Source organism: Periplaneta americana, chromosome 10 (assembly GCF_040183065.1).
Source record: "Periplaneta americana isolate PAMFEO1 chromosome 10, P.americana_PAMFEO1_priV1, whole genome shotgun sequence".
Lineage (NCBI taxonomy): Eukaryota > Metazoa > Arthropoda > Insecta > Blattodea > Blattidae > Periplaneta > Periplaneta americana.
Genome location: NC_091126.1, coordinates 145,179,662 through 145,200,703, shown reverse-complemented (window position 1 = coordinate 145,200,703; position 21,042 = coordinate 145,179,662). Strand labels below are relative to the sequence as shown.

The 21,042-nt window shown below is 35.9% G+C and overlaps 1 protein-coding gene across 6 annotated transcripts in view; it reads right to left on the bottom strand.

Moving 5' to 3' along the window:
- LOC138708069 (mediator of RNA polymerase II transcription subunit 26-like) overlaps positions 1-21,042 on the bottom strand; it is a 52,456-nt gene that overhangs the window by 12,020 nt on the left and 19,394 nt on the right. For 5 of the 6 annotated variants that reach the window (XM_069838204.1, XM_069838208.1, XM_069838205.1 and 2 more), the window contains exon 2: positions 3,677-3,751. In XM_069838204.1, the coding sequence (XP_069694305.1) occupies positions 3,677-3,751 (75 nt within the window). Of the gene's footprint in view, positions 1-3,676; positions 3,752-19,055; positions 20,170-21,042 lie in introns of those variants that run through there. The other variant, XM_069838203.1, reaches the window with a different exon arrangement.

Below are 21,042 nucleotides of genomic sequence, written 5' to 3'. Positions count from 1 at the left end.
TCACAGTTCCTACATCCTTCATCACGTGCATTCTTTCACTTAGTATGTAGTCAATCTCATTCTTTACTTTTCCATTTGGGCTCCTCCATATCCATCGGTCTTGTTGTTTTTTCTTGAAGAAGCTGTTCATTATTTTCATATTTTGCCTTGCGGCGAATTGGATTAGCCTTGTACCTCTCTGGTTTCTTTCCCCCAAACCATATGGGCCCACTTGTGCTTCACTTCTGTCCTGCTTTTTTCCGATTTTTGCGTTAAAATCTCCAATAATGAAGTTGCAGGTCGACCTATGTGTGTTTAGTGCATCTTCTAGTTCCTTGTAGAACCTCTCCATGTTTTCGTTGGGGTAGTTTGATGTTGGCACATATACTTGTATTATTGTGATTACACTTTGATGTTCATTTTTGCTACTGTTATTCTTTCTGAAAGTCCTGACACTTCTGTGATGTGGCGCTTTATACGGTCCGATATCAGAAAGCTGACCCCTTTCTGACCTCCCGCTGTTCCTGTGTAACTCAACTGTTGTCCACTTCTTAACTCTATGAGGGCATTTCCTTCACTCTCACTTCACTCAGGCCTATTATGTCGAACTCTGTTTTTTACAGCTTCTTCTAGTTCTACTATTCTTTCCTCTCCCATGAGTGAGCAGATATTTAGTGTGGCAATTCTTATGTATTGTTCTTGTGACTGTTTTCTGGTCTGCCTTCCCTGTGTTGTGTTTGGACTGTTACTTCTCGATTCTAATTCCTCGTCGCGTTTTCCATCCCCTCTGGGCTCTGGCGGATTTTTGGCTGCTTTTCTGGACGTTTCCCCATTGTCCATTGATACAAATTTTCTGAAAGCCTATTTTTATTTCATTTTCTTTGTCACGTACCTCTCTTGCTTTCTTGCATATGGCTACTTGTATTTCTCTTTCTTTCTTTGTCATGTCGTCTTCTATGTAATGCTCTTCATCTATTAGATTTCTTTTGTTTCTCACGACACTGGCTTTGTCCTCTATGCTCTTCATCCTCATTCTTACTAGCCCTCTTTATGTAATTCATCTCTGTGAAATCAGTGGTGATTTCCATTTTGTTAAATATGTTTTCTATTGCCTCTCTTGTTTTCTCTTTATTGTCCTCGATGTCTTTACTTTTAATTATGATATTGCTCCTTCCTTCCCTTTCATGCCATCTCTCTTCTTTGTTCTCTAATTCCATCATGCGCTCTTCCATTTCTCTTATTTTTTGATCTGTGTCATTTCCCACATCCATTATTTTTGCTTCTATTTTCTCCTTATCTTGGTTCCATGTTTCGTCTCTCTGCTTCATTTCACTTCTTAATGCCTCTAGTTCTTTCTTTGTGTCCTCTCTAAATTCCGTGTTTTGGTGTTTGATATCTCTGATCTCCTCTAGAATTCTTGTTAGTATTTTTTTTCGTTTCATCTTTTTCTCTATTCTGTGGTCTAGTTTTTCCGTCCATTTCGCTTTTTTTTTTTGTGGGCTATTTTTACCCTTAAATGATCTTGTACTTGTAGTGCTGTAAACTTTTGCATATGGTGTGCTTGACATTGTTGCTTGCGTTGCGCACCAAACTTAACATAGAATTAGGTAATAAAAACTGTATGTAATCAGACACTGACTACTTTCAAATGCCATTGATTAGAATATGATCTTTCTTAACACACAGAATACTTAATAAATTTTACAGAAGAAAGAGTTTGTCCAAAGGGCTGGATTCGGGGAGAGTACCTAAAACGCTCATTGCATTTCCGCATTGAATAGCAATACTTATACGTTGACGCAAATAAGTAGTGCAACGGCGATCATCAGTAAAGGAGATCAAAATTTGGCCGATTTGAGATACCAAAACTTTAGCGTCATGATTCCAAGGAACGAAGGTCTCCACAGCAAAGGGAATAAATATATAATTGTCTAAAAGATGATCATATTTATTGACTTTTTTCTTCATGGCTAATTCCGCAGCAGATGCTGCACATTTGGAGGTATTCGGCAAGAGAGAGATGGAGCTAGAGTGTCAATGGAAATGGAGTACCAAATTAAAGATTTTTCTCTAGACCATGGAATTAAGGTGAGACCATCGGGTCATTTACCATCCGTGCGACTAATACCTGGTGGTTCCAAAAGAGACAGGATGCCACAAGAAGTCCGAGATCTTTTAATGATATCATTGAGTGATGTATGTCTGGAAATGCGACCCTTGCTTCTCACACAACTGAGTGCATGATGGCCGTAAATATCAGCAATTCCTCTGCAAATACATCGGTGTGGCTGGTAGGGTTTACAACCAAGGCATAAACCCATTGCGATTTTAAAGGATGTACTATCTATTAAGAGTGCTGATGTGAAGAGATGGTAATGCATATAACCAAGCTCCAGACTCACTCTCTTGAAGAGCTAGGAGATTGTAATGTCTTGTTTAGATTTGAAAGAAGAAATGAGTTTATCTAAAATTTTTGGGGGAAAAAAATAACGTCCCACTGCTTTTGAAATTCAGGATGGGCAGGAGGATGAGTGGTTTGTGAGGAAGTATACCAACTAGTCAGAGCATCACGCACATGGCATATTTCAGCTGCATCACTGAATAAAGGAAAAAGCGATTTGATGCAACGGAAAACCCCAAAGGCAGAAGAAAGAAAAGCAGGTATACAAACATCAGAAAGTTTCCAAAGGCCCACACCACCAAGTTTAATTGGGAGAGAGGCTTGGTAAAACATAAACTTAGGATCATTTCCAAACTGAATCAAAAAAGAGCATCAGCTTTATGTAGGTAAGATGGAAGCCATAAAGGAGTAGTACGCATAAAGTAAGTCATCTTAGGGATTAGAAAACAGTTTTTAAGAAGAAAATAAGAAATATGAGGATGTATTAGTTTCAAATGATCGATGAAATATTGCAAAGAAATTATTTTGTTCAGCGATGTGATTGGCAGCTTCCAAAAAGACGGGAGATCTAAGAATTGTTAAATTTGATTTTGACATTAGTAAAATACCCGGAGCAAGTTTTTGAAAAGAGAAAACAGATTGAGTAAATTTAGAACAAAAATAAATTTCACATTTATCAGGATTAAGTTCTAACCCAATAGTTGAATCAAATTGAACGATTTTATTAAGATCTTGCAAAACATCTGAAGGGGTCCCATTTAAGCAACCATCATCTAAGTAAAAAAGGTTAAGTTCACTAATAAATTCCTTAATAAGGGGATGAATTGTTAGACTAAAAAGTAAATGGCCAGCCAGATCCCCTTGTTGGCAACCTGACTGAGACATAATTAATTGTATCAGAACCAAAAAATAAAATATAAATAAGTATAAATGGGGTATAAATTTATTACCCAAAATGGAGTCAGTTCCATTTTATTTAGGTTAACAGAAGTTTTACTATAATTAGATCGTGACTAAAGTATTGGCCTTAGGTGTACAAGCACGCTAGCTCTCTCTCTCTCTCTCTCTCTCTCTCTCTCTCTCTCTCTCTCTCTCTCTCTCTCTCTCTCTTTCCACTAAAATGTGAAACTTAATATTCCTGACATATATTATTCAATTGCCTTTCAGAATAATATCTTGCATTTAGAACAATAAAAAATCGTTATGTAACGAATGTTTCTCATTCTAAGCAAGATTCTGATTGTACATCTTTTGTCAGCACCACACTGTGCACCTACATAATCTAGATAAGTTTACCTCGAGTGCCTCCTTTGTGATGACAGTTCTTTCCAAGATGGCAATGATCTCGACCACTGTAGCCATGTCCACAACCTGAAACACACATACTCTATCAACATTGAACAAACTTATGCTCCTGATACACCCGACGTCTATTTTTCTTTATCCAATCGACTGTAAGAAGCAACGTAAGATTATTATAAACATAATCACAAAGCAATGATATAGTTTACATTACTTTTGAGAGCATTTCCCACTTAAATTAAGGCTGGCCTAATGACAAGAATTGAACCACTATAAAGCTTTTATTAGGATAAATTTTATCTAACAAGTCACTACCAGTACTGCTTCGTGGTGCTAGTTTTTGCAGAACCTTGGTCTTCTTTTCACTCTTTAGTAACTTTAGACAGCCCAGTAAACACAGTTTGACTTGCTGTATTTCTGCGACTTAATACATATACATATATAACTCAATTTGTATGCATTCTCCATACTCCCATTAACAAAACTGCCCCCTATACTTTTAAGAGGAGAGCATATTTCAACATTTTTTTCTCAAAATCTATATGACCTTTGGAAATAAAAATTGGCATGATAAATACCTGTACATATAAGCAATTTTAATGTTTTAGAAAACTTTTTTTTAAATATGAAAATTTGCGATGTATCAACTGGACAGACATTACATGATAATCCCAAAAGTACTTACAGTAAGATATTTTAATAAAACTTTACATGCATATATAGTTCTCTCATGTGAACAACATTCTCTACAATCCTTAATGTAGAATGTATAGTTTATTTTTAGAAAGTAATATTTTCATACCGAATTAAAAAAAAAATCAATATTATTTTTTAGATGAACTGTACATTCTACATTAAAGATTTTAGAGTATGTTCGCGTGGAAGAAATATGCATGTATGCAAAGTCTCATTAAAATATCTCAAGTACTTTTTGAGTTATGTAAACTCTGTCTAGACGAACAAAATACTCAATAAAATTTCATAACTAAAAAAAAAAAATAACTATTAGGCTTTCAAAAACGTTATATTGCTTAGTAATGTACAAATAATTTATAGTAAGCATGCCAATTTTTGTTAGTACAGATTCTGAGGAAAAAATGTTGAATTAGCAGTAAAGTTAAAACTAGCAGAAGGTGTACCTCTCCTCTTAATGATTATTTCTTCCTACATGCCCCAGTAATTTTCATCTACAGTTGTAAACACCCAAAATTTATTAAATGTATATCAAGTAAAGTTTTAGCTACCGTAAAACAGGGTGACTTGAACTGAAACATCAATCTACAAAATGTATAAAGTCCCCTCAGCATATGTAATCACCCTGTTTTATATGCTGGGGGACTTGATACGTTTTGTAGGTTGATGTTTCGAAGGAAACATCAACCTACAAAACGTATCAAGTCTCCCCCCCTCCCCCAGCATATCAAGTCACCCCATTTTACAGTACTGATTTCATATGATCTTAAGCTGTCTCTTTCATGTTGAATTCCACAGTATTTAAATATATCAACTTTTTAAAATTGGCACTGGTTCATTTGAATGAAATGCCTATTTGCATATCTGCTACTTTTACTCATACAAATCAGATGGCTTTCTTCTCACTCAGTCACCTCTACTCTTCATGCTGTTGCTTCCAGCTTAGTCAGCTTTTGTGCTATTAATATCTATAAAATACCATTATCTTCATAAGCAAGGACTTGCAATCTTCGATTATAGCTAGTTCCCCCCTGGATTTATTTATATGGACCTTGACTCTAGGCTCTAGCTCTAGTATAATTAAACCATCTTTATTAGCTGAACAATTTTCTTGGTATCCCAAATTATTTCATAGCAGTCTATCTCCAGTGACACTAACACATGCCTGATTGAAGGCTATAGCAGTGCTCCATTTTTTCATCTCATTTTCCTGCCATACCATCTTTAATAAAACATGCATTTTTGTTCGAAAACTTTGCAAGTTCCACAGTTAGGTATTGTACCTTTCCCAGACGAGTTCCCCTGTTTGTATATTTTGCTATTCTGTCTCCTATATCTCTGTGCAATTCCGACTCTCTGTCACATCTTCTCTTCATGAAATTAACAACTATTCACTGCAGTGGCGTATATTCCATAGAAGCAAGGTAAGCAGTGCATACCCTAAATTTATGAGAAAGAAAATGGTGAGATGAACGTATTATTTTGTACAGAATATCCAGTGAATTGATATAAAATATGAAAGAAGTCATTTTTGCTATCCAGTTTGCAGCGAGTGTCCTCCATTGGGCCAAAGTCCATGCCATATCTTAGAACCTACGGTATTCCTTAGTATTATCACCACCATCCAGGACTGTGTGTCTCGCCGAAAAATCCCTACCGCAACCGAGTCTCATTCACCCCGCTTTCCCCTTCCAAGCTCCCATGCTGTTTCGTTGGTTGGAAGCAGGAAGCAAAGCTTTGAACTGCTTTTCTTTTGCACGCAAAGAAGGTCTTGTTCGGTTTAATGAGATTGAATCTACACCCTATCAGAAATGAATGTTTTCTTTTACAAAAATATTTATGGTTAACATCATATATTGTGTTTCGTGAGTGTTTGTAACAGTTTTTTTTATCTTATTTAGTGATAAACTGAACTAGTGTTACAGTGAACTACGGTGCTGTAGTAGGGCATTGAGGAATGCAATTGCATGAACTGATTTTTGTAGTGGCAGCATTGATTGTTCGAAATGGGGATGGATACCGGACCTCCAGCTAAATGTGACTGTGTAATATTATGTGATCTTCCTCGGTGTAATTTTTCTTCTCAGTTGTTTGAAAACAAAACATTAATTTTGCAGAAAGATCGTCCAACTCCTCAATTAAATATTTGCAACGAAGTTAAAACTTGCTTCAGACATTTTAATTCTAATTTATATGACAATGACTGGTTTTCTTAAATTAAAAAATTATACTGCTGACCTTGCCTTCCTTTTTTCGAAGGATATAATATGAACAATGTGCGCAATGCTATAAAAAGTAGTCTTCCTCAGAATCACCTGCATAAAAAAAAAAAAACTTTTGGTACATTTAGGATAGATAAATGACTGATAACCAAAAATAAGTGAGTGACCAAAAGCATAATGGACTTGTTAGTGGAAACAGAGGCATCATGAAATGTTTTATCGATGTTGTTTGTTTTTGGGAAACAAGAACAAGCTTTCAGGTCACAATGAGGACAGATATTCTTCAAATAGGGGAAATTATGTTGAATTCCATACTATAACGTCTTTGAACTGAACTTAATGTTGTCACAGTCGGCTTCTATTATCAAAGACTGCAGAGTATTCCTCTTAACTTTGAATGGACTGGCAATTATTATTATTATTTTTTACAATTAGTAGGAACAGTTTTGGAATGTCGCGACCAGCTAATATTATTTAAGTAAATGATCCTGATGAAAAGTGGGATCACAAGGCATTGATTTTAGCCCATGAATTTTTAGTTTAATTGAAGGACTTCAACTTCTATTTTATGTTGACAGTATTTAGAAGTATTTTCCCTCTTACTGACGTTTTGTTCTCTATATTGCAAAAAAATGTCTCGTCATATTGATTATGTGTAAATAAAGTCAAAGAGCTGAAAATTGAACTTGAAACAAAATGTGAGAACTTTGAAGAAATATGGGGCGCAATAGAATTAAGAGGGGATGTAAATGAACCAGACAGAAAAAGATCAAGTGTAAATAAAGTACTTGATAACTTATTAAGACATCCTATAAATACCTGTTTTGTTAAATTATTGATACAATTTTATTTTGCAACAGCTCAACAACACGTTCAATAATCTTGATTCTGTATGCTTCTTGGAACTCATTAATCCCATTAATTTAGATCAGAATAAAAAATGTTCCCTGTCCCCAAGATCAGTTTCGATTCCTTAAAACCAGTTACCCCAACATGTTTGATTTCCCAGCTCTTCGATCTCAATTAACTGTCACATATATTTCCGACGACCTGCGTAAAAAAAAATGTTAGTGAACTATTAGTTTTCATCAAATCAAACCAACTGAATGCATTATCAGGAGAGGTAGTAAAACTCTGTGAACTCATTCTATTAATTCCTGTTACGAGTGCCTCCATAGAAAGAAATGTTTCTTTATTATTATTATTATTATTATTATTATTATTATTATTATTATTATCATCATTTATCATTCATTAAGGATTAGGTAAGCTACATTCAATTTTGTGCTATAAAAAACTTGCATTTATTTATTACTGTACTCTTCTTTGTACCGTAATGTTTTAATTTTTCATTGCTTACTGCTCACCCAGTATAAAATACTATCAGACGCCACTGCTATTCAGGAAACTCCTTATCCTCAGTTTCTTTTATTACTGATCATCTCTCCATTTTCCTTTTAACAAATTTTATGATTTGTTGAAAACTTAGGTTTTATTAAGATACTCAAACATTAAAAAGTTATACATCACATATTCAACATATGAGGTCTCGCCACCCTCATTGAATATTATCACGACTACCAAGAGTCAGGAAGTGATAGGGAAGAAAGTAGTGCAAAGAATAAGGGTGCAAGTGTAAGTGGAAATCTAATATGTGAAAGTGAAAGCATAAGGGGAGGGGGGAAATAAAAGAGGAATAGAAGAAGAAATAAATAGAAAGAAAGACAGAGATAGAAATAAGGCAGAGACGAACAGTAAAGAAAGGTCAGAACCTGCGACAGCTGAGGATATGGCAGAGATATTAGATATGATTAAGAAATGTGGGGATGTGATCAAAAAGTGCAAGTAAAGTGGATCTGTAAAAGATCGAGAAGTATAGGAGAGAGAGAGAATGTGTATAAGCAGACGTGTAGAATATAAGCATTTATAGGAAGTGAGAATAGTGTCAATGGATTAAGTGTAAGCAGAATAGTGAGAAAGTGAAAGTGAGCGCAAATAGGAATGAGAGAAAATAGTGAGAAAGGGTTAAGAGAAGTGAACAAGTGACAGCATAAAATTAGTACTAACATTTGAACGTTGGGACAGTAAATGAATATAAGAGAAAGATAGGAGAAAAGGTCAAAGAACAAATAGAACAAATAATTCAATATGATAATTTATAGAGAAAAATTGAAATTGAGATTTTAGTGAATAGTAGTTAGAGGATAAAGGGGGTGTGAAAGTAGTATGGAATATTAGATATATTAGGATTAATGAACAAATAGAGAATAGCAAATGAAATGTAGGAGAAATATTGAAGGAGAGTTTGACCAAATAACAAAAAAAGGTACATAGTGTAATTGTATTTGTGTAGACGTGTACTCAAATAATGTGTTACTGTAAAAATATGTTAATGGTGACACCGGATACAGAAATGTGAGGTACACCATTACATGTAAAGAAGTGCTGTGACGAAATATATCATATATCATATTATCACGACTACTATGAAGTGGTCAATGTGTATTATCACCTTTAATTCGAGAAAAATTCGTTCCGGCACTGGGAACCAAACCCGGGACCTCTCAGCTCTGCGCACTGAGCGCTCTTTCCAACTGAGCTATGCCGGGACACGATCCATGGTCCAGTTGAACTCATGAACATTACATTGAGAAAAGTTCAACCGGCACCGTGAATCATGTCCCGACATAGCTCAGTTGAAAAGAGCGCTCAGTGCGCAGAGCTGAGAGGTCCCAGGTTCGATTCCCGGTGCCAGAACGAATTTTTCTCGAATTAAAGGTGATAATTAAAAAGTTAACTTGAAATTCACGATATACAGAGTGGTTCAGTAAAAGCGAACATAAAATATACAAGAAAAGAGAGATGCCCTACAGCACATTTTGAGGGAACTTGGAATCTGAAAAATCAGAATAACGAGATAAGAGCTTAAACATGTGTATTAAATTATCATTTACTATTTTCCGTATTACCTTCATTTACGACTCACATTTATTTTACACTTATGTACTGTACTTGCTGAGAATGGCATCAAAGGATCTGTTGTTGACTCATATCATGTTTTGTAATGTGACAATGTAAATGTTAAATTAAATAATAAATATAAATTTAATTAATGTTAATAACAAATTCAAACACCAAATGTTGGTGGCAGTCTTTTCGAGCACACATCATGAGGCAAAAAAAAAAAATGACCCGTTTTTAACTCAGATTTGTAATTGATGTATGTTGACTGATTAGAACCTCATAAGTGACACCAATAAAGCACCACTAGTGAGGCATCTAAGCCAAGAGATAATAGAATAGGGTGGTCAGTTCCTATCCCCCTCCATTGCATACATTGTCGACTAATAACATATCACTAATCAGACTTAGATGTAGGCCTACACAACAACTGTTTTTCCTCTGATACATATAAAGTGAGATATACTGCCTGATAACAGAAGTATCAGCCAGAACTTCTATCATAGGTACTGTAAACTGTACAAAAATAATTTAAAATATAAATGTAAATAATGTAGAGAGTATGGAAAATGGTAAGTTACAGTAATAGACATGTTTAAGTTTTTAGCTCCTTAACCTTCATAAGATATGTCCAGCTAGCACATTGTGCCTAAGATCACAGGTTTGCATCACAGCCACTGCAGTCAATTGAGTCTGTGGTAAAGGATGGGGAGGACCCATGTAAACAGTCGATTTAAGGGTACACATGAAAGTGACAGGATTTCCTTTGGTAGCAGTTGAAATGATTTTTCTCAGTTAAAAAAAAAAGATTACAATATAAACGAATTTAAAATTAATTTAAGTTAGTTTAATTAAGAATACCAACATACTTGATAAATAATACATACGAGGCACGTCCATAAAGTAACTTTCCCACTCGTCCCACAGCTAGCAAACCATATGTTGCGCGAAGCGACTGTGTGTATGTGATAGAGTAATGTCCTGGCATGCCACAGGCACTAGTGGAACTTTCCGAGTGCTCTCAGTAGCTTCGTTGTATTGGTTGAAGATGGACGCTATTCCAGCTCCCGCCACGAATGAAGTGCAGTCAGTAATAAAGTTTTTGAATGCACAGGGCATAGAACATACATATTAATCCTTGTAGTAACTTCTCTGCAGAATAGGTTAAAGCATTCGATTTGAGAAGGTATTATATTCAACATCTCAATCTACAAAATGGATCACTGGTGTGAATTTTTTAAGATATTCACCAGCACTTGAAAATACAACTCCCTATACTTGTGGAAAAGGCAACTTTTAGTACCTCCGCGACATTGACACACGAGATTCCATTATTTGGTACTTTTTAATTCTGTCCTATCTTGCCCATAGCTGAGGGGTTAGGCTCTCTGCCTTCTACTATGGTAATACATGTTCGATTTTTATCTGGCTTAGGATGGAATTTGTGTTCAACAAATATGGTGTTGAAGGAATTTTCTGAGTTCTCCTGTTTCCCCTCACCATTACCATCAGCATTACACCAAAACTTCACATTCACCTTGAGATGTAACCTCCACAACAAATGCAGGTTAGCTTAGCACAAGCTTCGGTTTAAATAACCGAAATAATTGCATCTAATTGAAATGTTATGTTTTATTTAACGACGCTTGCAACTGCCGAGGTTATATGAGCATCGCTGGTATGCCGGAGTTTTGTCCCGCACGAGTTATAAATCTACTAACATAAGCCTGTCGCATTTAAGCACACTTAAATGCCATCGACCTGGCCCAGGATTGAACTTGCAACCTCGAGCATAGAAGGCCAGCACTATACCAACTGCGCCAACCAGATCGACCAATTGCATCTAAATAATTTTAATAATAATATCTTATTTTTGTTTCCTGCCACTCGAAATCGTCCATCATTTCATTGCTTCTGATCACAGTGGTGCTATTGTTCTTTATGTTCACCATATGAATAATGAGGGAAGAAATTAGCAGGTACAGATATAAAATAGAAACATCTCGTGCAACTCAAGATTTGATACAGAATACATTACAGTGATTACATACATAACATAACTTAATTAAGTATTTACCTGAGACCTAAAGCTATTCCTCACTTATTCTAATCAGCTTCCTCCAATTTAATTTCGGCTTTGCAATGTGAGAAATGATGAGATTGTGAAGATAAATTGTTCTTCATTCAACCGAAATAATTTTTTTGTTTTCCAGTCAGGCGTCTCAACAATATATGACTGTAAAGACAAAGGTATCCCCTTTACATGCCTTGATGGCATACAGGGGTACAAAGATACAGCTCTATTTTTTCATGGCCTCGACACTAGAATCAGTTGGTGTGGTCAGTACCACACTCTGACCAACTTTTATCCCCACGAAAGAACTAGTACTCAATTTAACAAGAAGCTGAGTGGAATCCGAGAATGCTCTGAGAGTTTTGGCAGCACTCCTCCACTGTTCCACATATGGACTTAACCCGAGTGTCATTTATATTTGTTACTGTTGCTGCAGGATATTTGAATTTTTCCACCTCTTCGAAGAATAAATTTTCAATTTTTATATTTCCATTTCATACTATATTCTAGTCACGAGACATAATCATATACTTTGTCTTTTCGGGATTTACTTCCAAACCTATCTCTTTACTTGCTCCAAGTAAAATTCCCTAAACGTTGGTGAATTTTCTCCTAACATAATCACGTCATCCGCACAGACAAGTAGCTGCTGTAACCCATTCAATTCCAAACCCCCTCTGTTATCCTGAACCTTCCTAATAGCATATTCTAGAGTAAAGTTTAAAAGTAAAGGTAACAGTGCATCTCCTTGCTTTAGCCCACAGTGAATTGGAAAAACATCATACAGAAACTGACCTATATGGACTCTCCTGTATGTTTCACTGACACATTTTAATTAAACGAAATAGTTTCTTGGGGATACCAAATTCAATAAGAATATTATATAAAATTTCTCTCTTAATCGAGTCATAATGGGAATAAGTACCTTAAGTTTTTTCCTTTGGGAGTAAAGGCGTCGGGTACATGGGACTGATATGTCATGGCCTATAATGATGATGCTATCTTATATACATAAAACATTTATATCAATGTACTGAGCACAGTGGTGTCGTGGTTAGAAAGCACCCATCTTGTATTTGAAAGGACATAAGTTCTATTACTAATGTCAGCTGTCCTGACTTGGTTTTTTCGTGGTTTCACAATTATAATGATTATTATGAACATCAGGCAAAAGCTGAGATACCACCAATTATTACAAAGGGTCATAACCTGCTTCTTACACAGTCCTTTAACTCTTAATTACCACACGCCATATATCAACTATCTTCCACAACAGATCGCCATTTCTCTGGTAAGCAGCTCAACTGACTCAAGTTACTACCCTCTGTTGGAAGACAAGAGAGACAAGTGTAGGTATCTGTAAGAAATATGTGGAAACACCCAGGAAAAAACTTTAAATTTCAATTTCTGTAAACAGAAAAATGTCAGGAGATATGTAAAATATATGTGCAATATTTAATGTAAACTAGCGCAATATTACATGAATGTATTCAAGCCACACAATTCATAAAGTAATTTCACTTAATTGCGGATTATAAAGAATACACGTTCATGTAATCCAGAAAATTGTAGTTTGTCTTATTTGGGAGCATATAAAATAAAAAAAAATATTATGATGCACATTATATGACTTCAGTTATGGATGTTTTAGAATAATATCGCAAGATAAAGTAGTAGTAGTAGTACAAAATAATAACACTGAATTGTTGCACAAATGTGTAAAAAGTGTGAGAAAACATGTGCCATCTTCATAAAAATCATTTTGTGTTATGTTCAATTGAGTCTGACACAATCGATATCACATGAAATTCTGCTGAAATTTACATATAATTGTGAAGATACTGAGACATTAGGAAACTTTTATCAAATACATTATTCAAAACATAAATTTAGTCACTTCTTTAGATATTCATAGTTTTATTGGGTAATACAGACTGAAATTCAAGCGCTCGCGTGGTGTGTGTGTATTTACTGGGTTGTTATATTGCTGATGGAGCCCTTCAGCTTGAATCCACTTATATACATTCTGATGCAGATGAAAGAAACATACTCTACAGTGCATGAGGGTTAAGTTGGCGAGATTTCTACTGTCCTTGTCTACCGACTGTCATCAGATGTAACAGACAACAGGTTTCCTTTTGTAGAATTCATGGAATTCCTTTTCTCCTCCCTTCTCCACTTTTGCAAACCCAATTAGTGGATCACTCAGTTGCGTCTCGGGGTTGTTTGAATTCATTAATAGTATTTTGTGAATAGCGAAGTGAGTTTGTGTCTTGTTGCACCAATTTAATATAATTCACAATTTAAACAAAATGTTTTCGAAGATGCACGGTTTCACTGTTACCTTAAATATTGTAATGACAATGAGTGTTATGCTCTTGTTTTTAATAATAATGGTACGCAATATGGGAAAACTCGGGAAAGCCTTGAAGTTGGACAGTATGAACACGGTTATTAATGCACACAAATTCTTTACTGAAGAATATGAGACACTGAAATGCGGAAAGCAAACAATATCTGTGTCGAATGTTATCGAAAAAACTGCTGCAGTGACAGGTATATCATCACTTAATGTTAACATGACTAAAAAAAAAGGAAGCGCTAGAAAGTAGAAGTGCGCTGCAAACTCCAGAAAGAAACACCCGAATAAGACCCCTAAAAAATTGCAATTGGCGTTATAAGACGAGAATTTATTCTTTATATCGGACTGATTTCTTTTTTGCTTAGTTTGAAAAATATAAACGACGCATTAAGGAAAACTTATTCACTGGTAGCATATGGAGTCTGAAAGGTATTCTAAAAGAAAATTAAATTTAGGTGTGTCAAAAATACTCAAAGCAGAAAATGTTTAATGGAAAGGTCATATTATTTTGAAAAGATTTCAATTCTTAAGAAAAATGAAGAAATTATGCACCACTGGATGCATCAATATTTGTCTAGATGAAACTTGGGTCAATGTGAACCATACAAAAAGCAAAGTTTGGAAAAGCGATCACGAAATCGACTTCCCCAATAGGAAAAGATCAGCGGTTTATTATTTTACATGCTGGATGTTCAACAGTTTTTGTTCTCATTGTGCTTCTAACTTTCAAATCTAAATCAACAAAGGACGATCATGAAGAGATGGACAGTACTGTATTTAAGAACTGATTCATTAATCAATTATTACCAAACATTCCTCCCAATAGTATTATTATGGACAATGCCCCCTATCATTCAACAGAACTCAATAAGGCAACGATTTCATCAACACCAAAATCTGAAATGCAGTCTTGGCTCTGTAACAATAATGTTGAATTTGATTTACGATCCACAAAACCTGTATTCTATGAACTTAAAAAACGAAAAAAGACAATTTCAAAACACATGAAATCGATCAAATCGCGACAATGCACCCCCCCCTACTATAGTGAGACAGCCACCATACTATTTTTTTTTTGCTGTCATTTACACTCGCTTTAACATCTTTAGTCATATCGCGAGTTAATCTCTGGTTGAAATCCGAAGGCCTGTGTATTATTGTTGTGAACTAGATGGCGACTGTATATGTATTACTGATCTGTTATGAATAATATGATTTCGGTGATGAATGATACCGATGATATTCAGGGATATTGTGGCCTGAATTTCCTGCCATTTGCCTTATGGTTGAGGAAAAACCTCAACTAGGAAATTCAACCCAACTGGGAATCGAGCCCGGACCCTCTGCGTAAGAGACCAGCATGTTGACCCCTACACCACAGAGGTGGTCACCATACTACTGTGAATTAAGCGTGATCGAATTATTATGGGAACAGGTTAAAAATAAGCGCTCTTGCAAAAGTGATGGAAGAAAATTGGAGAAAGGCCTGTGAACATGTAGAAAAAGTTGAAAAATTTTATTTGGAGAAGAAAGAACTAGTAGATGGAAATTTATGATTGGTTCGTAATGAATTTGGACATGGACATGGAAGATGAAATTTCTGGCAGAGTGGAGTCAGAATTTGAAGAGGAAGAGAATGCCGCCACTGATAACTCGTGGTCGTTGGAAGGAGTGTTGACCTTACCGACGTCACCATAAATGAAGGTAGAGAGAGATGGTGATTATTCTTTCTCTTTCTAAAAGGGACTAGACAAGTAAATCCGCATGGACTCTAATATGGTTCCTAACAGTGCTTCAAACAGCGTTTATAATTCCCATCTCAAAGTCGCATATAATGGCTCAGGGCAAGGTCATTTGGAAACCAAACTTTCTTGCCACATCCAATACAACTTTCAAAACCTTTGTGTATGCAGCTTCTTCTTTTGATTATAGCAGAGCAAACACAAATGGTAATGTCAAGATTTAATCACTACCCTGTCTCCTAGCTTGAATAACAGGACCTAACATTGTAAATATCTTAAAAATATATATTTGCACTACTTTTAAAAGTACCATCAACATACCAATTTGCACTTCTCATCAATCTTCGTATGTTATCTCTTGTTCCGAAGATGACAATCCTCCCACGAGGTAGATCATACTGCTCATCTTCATATGAATTGTATAAAATAAAATTGTTTCTTGTTGAAGTTGTACAAAATCTGTCTGGAATGTTCTGAACTTCTTTGATTGTTTGAGGACTGACTGGAATATTCCTAACCCGCTCTAGTGCGACAGTTTTCCTTAGATTTTGCTGGTCGGGTAGAACTGCTAAGACCCCTGAAGGCACAGCTCTTAATTCATTGTGGAGAATTCGGGCTGGTGGCATTTCAGGATATCTGCAGAGATTCTTTTCAGACTACTAACAATTTTAACAGACTGTACCTCTTCCAGATCAGGCACATGACTGTGTTCAGACTCTGTAGGACCCTTCAAAGACACAATTTCTGCTCCATTAGTTATAGCATGAGCTGAACATTCACTTGTCCTTTTATATTTCCAATATGTTTTGTCTTTTCTCTGTAAGTGTCTATAATATAGGAAACCATCTATGTACAGAAAGCTTCTACAACAAGAATTTATAATTTCGGCCATGATTAGATGTTATGTCATGGAAATGGGCAACAATGGTACTCCTGGCAATTGTAAAAAAATGCTGTTGAAAGAAAAAGGGTTCTATGAAGTTTATGTCAATTGGAAGAAGAGGTTTGAAAAAAAGTCCCCCCAACATTTGCAAATAATGGAGTGGCTATCCAGAAATCCAGACTTTATACTGATCATTAAAGTTTGGGACCAACTGAAATGACGTGTTCGAAAGAGATCTAACTTCCCAAACACCTTCTTCAGGAAGGCCCTTGTAGATGAATGGAGACATCTGCCTTAAGTGAATGTGTGGCGTGTTTTTAGAAGCATGAACAGGTATTGCAATACTGTGATACTGTAATCAGTGCCAGGGGAGGCAATAATCCATAACCTGCTTCCATTAACAAGTAACCATTTTTGTTTGCACAAATGAGCATTTTGTTTTATGACACGTTAAATTAATTGAGCTGTCTAGGGGAAGGTTCATTTCGTAATTTTCACGAAGATAAAGTGTATTATTATTATTATTATTATTATTATTATTATTATTATTACAACAGTTAGTTTTCAGTTCAATTTGTAGTTATACCAATCAGTAAAGTTATGACTGAGTGACTAAATTTATTTTCTGAATAGCTTATAAAGAGGGATATAGCCGTATATTTACATAATATTTAACCCGCCAGGACATGCACATTATTTTATAGTGGTAGCACAAGCGTTGGGCATTTTTTACCCCAAAATAATAAAGTGTTACTAACAACAAAATATAATTACAGTAGCGTGCAAATTAATCCGAATACAACATATTTTTACATTTTCTGTCATTGTTGGCCTCACAGCTGCTCATACCGCTTTAATTGACATCTGTAGTACGTGTAATTCCATTGTTGAAGGTCTGTCATTATTTTTTTTATAATATGTGACATTTTGCCTGTCGTTTTGTACTTATAAGCATTTCAGTTGTGTTGAAGACTTAACACTGCAATCCTGTGTACATTGTCCTCTTCACAAATGGATACAACTCCACGAAAACGGTCTAAAATTATAACATTAGCAGAGCATTCTTCTATGACACAGAGGCAAATTGCTGCAGAATGTCACATCGGTTTGGCTACTGTTAATTCGATCATAAAACGATACAGGGAGACTGGATCCATCACACCCCAGAAAAAAGGAAACTGTGGCCGGAAAAGGAAGACTTCACCTGCAGATGATTGTTTAATTGTCAGGAAAAGTAAATTAAATCCTAGACTAACTGCTGTCGACTTAACCCGCGAGTTAATGGCTACCACTGGGGCGAATATTCACGTCACAACAGTGCGGCGTAGGCTTTTGGAAGCTGGACGAAGGGCTCGTAAGCCTATTAAGAAGCAACTGCTAACCTGTTATGTGCAAAAAACGCTTAATGTGGGTACATCAACACTGGACAGTGAATGACTGGAAGAATGTACTTTTTTCCGATGAGTCTCATTTCGAGGCCCACGGCCATCGTGTTTCTTACGTACGGAAAGAATCCGAAAAAGTAACAGCAGCTCATCTCCAACAAGCGCCCAAATACCCCCCTGAAGTAATGTTTTGGGGTTGTTTTACACATGAAGGGCCTGGAGCATTAATACCTATCAAGGGAATGATGAATTCTGACAAATATATTCACTTATTGGAAACCAGAATCATACCCCAGCTGCAAAAATCATTTCCGGATGGCAGAGGTGTGTTCCAACAAGACCTGGCACCATGCCATACACCTCGAAAAACTACAGAATTCTTCAACAAGAAGAATATTCAGGTACTCCCCTGGCCAGGCAACTCACCCGACATCAACCCCATTGAGAACTTGTGGTCAATTTGCAAAAGAAGAATGCAAAAAATGGATTGTTCTACAAAGGAGAAGATGATTTCTGCCCTCATTGGTGTATGGTTTCGCGATGAAGAATATTTGTGGGAAATTAGTGGAATCCATGCCAAATCGTCTCAGAGCTGTTATTAGGAACAAGGGAGGCCACATAGATTACCGAGGTATGTCTTAGATCCTTTTTTTATCCCATTTGAGTGTTTTTGCATAAGTAATTACGTTGTTAGGATTAATTTGCACGCTACTGTAATACTGAAATGCTATAGTTTTATAATTGTTAGGAATATTTTTAAGTAATTTAAACACGTTTGTTTAATTTAACAATTAATACATATGAATACTAGCTTTGAGTGATAATTTTTCCACAGAAAAACACCACAATATTATGTTTTTATCTCAGTGTCAACACAATGGAAAAATAAAAGAAAAAGTATTTATGGGCGTCACTTGTCCACTAACTCACTATCACCACTTCCAGTATCAACACACTCCTCACAAAAAGGCATAGAATGTTCTTTACAAGTCATCTTGTTACACCTATGGCATGAAGTAGTAGTTTTACGATCCTTATTCCTAGGACATACCTCACATTGACTTGAGGACACCTTCATTTGTTTCTGTGTTGGTTGGGTTAGTTCCTCCACACCATTCATTCTTCGAATAGTGGATCTGATTTCCAAAGGCAAATTCTTCAATGTCAGCCAATGAGCCAAATATTTTTTCACCAATCCAAGAGCCAGTTCCTTCAGAAATGATCGGCAGATGATTGGTCCTTGTGAAGTAGCATTGTTAGTTTCATAAATAACTAAAGAATTGCTGTAATATTGAGAAGACCAAAAATCACGGTAAGTGGCCAACGTCAGGATTTCCTGGACATGCTGTGTGTACTGCATAGTTCATCCACTACATCAATTCCTCCTTTAGTAGTATTGTAAAATGTTATTTCCGGTTTCTTTTCGTCTCTGGTGTCTGGATCAATTGCATCATCATAATGGATAGTGGAAGCTACTAGAACAACTTTTCCTGGTTTTGGAACATAGGAAGTGATAGTCTATCCTGGAATCAAAAAATACTGGAAAATTTTTCACGCATTTTCTCCACAAATTCAGGAGGAATTTCACGTTTATTTAATCTTACAGTTCCAACACATGTTAAGTTGTGATCACTGAGAAGTTCTTTGGCAAGTGGCACACTCATGAACCAGTTATCAAACGTAATATTTCTTCCAGGTCCACTAATAGGAGTAATCAGCCGTTTGACCACATCAGATGAACTTGATTGATATTGGCCTTCTGGTTGCATATCACAGTATATTTCCAAGTTCAACACATAGAAAGTGCGGGAATCAGCTAGTCCAAATATTTTTATGCCATATTTGGCTGGTTTGCTTTTGATATACTGTCTAAATAATCAGTGTCCTTGGAAGGGCTCTAATTTTTCATCGATAGTGCAATATTCAGCAACTTTATAACTTTTCTTGAAGTTCTTTATGATAGAGCCAAAAACACTTCTTATTGGAGCGAGTCTATCAATTGCTTTTCTAATTTCTCTTGTAGTAATGTCGTCGAAACGAAGGCACCACAAAAGAAAGAAGAATCTGTTTATTCCCATTGTTGCTGAAAACAAAGGAATTCCTGTTCCATCAGTTGACCACAAATCTTTAGCGTTGAGTTTAGCTGACCTCAATGCACCAGCAAAATATAACAGACCAAAAAATGCTTTTATCTCAGTCGGATCAGTTGTCGAAGCATCACGTTCGCGAACGAAGTTGTTCTGGAAAGACCTGATGTAAATATTTGTGTACTTGACAATATTATCTATGGTTTTATCTATTAGACATGACCAGGTTTCTAGTGGCAATTTTGCTTGGTGAGCTTGTCCCTTACAGCCCAGAAGGTGAGTAACTATATTGCATGCTCTGGTCCTAACATTTCAAGGTGGTACACTCTTCCTCCAAGAAGTCCCATATTTACCTTTGCAAGTATTAAACTGAGATAGTGGAGCGCTGTCATCACAGTAGTCATCGTTACTCTCTGTTTCTTGTTCCTGTTCTGTATCGGTGTTATGTTCACTTTCCGAAATATGATCATCTTCATATTCCGATTCACCTTGAATAATTTCTTGTTCGTCTTCTTCATTCAGCCAGCCTACTATCTGACGACTTTGTCTAGACTCTAAGTCCATTTTGAAATGGAAAATACAAAAGGAACACTATAAAAATTATTCACTACTATTGCTTCGCTACTATTGCTTCTTAAGCACACGCGCGGGGTATTTCTTACCCGGTCTTGATATATACATGTGTAAACTTCTGCAGCCACAAGAAAACTAACTCAATCATACGTACAACAATGCACAAAGATCTGAAAGAAAGATACTGAAAACGCGGGATTAATTTAAACTGATGGACAGTGTTGCTAACAAATAAAAAAAATGCCTGGGTATTTTTTACCCCAGCATGTGTGCTTACGGGTTAATATATAATTTTGCTTAAATGAACAGAATTGGATAAGCATTTACAAAATGTCAAAATAATATGTACATTGAGGTTACTGTTTTTCATGTCAGAGA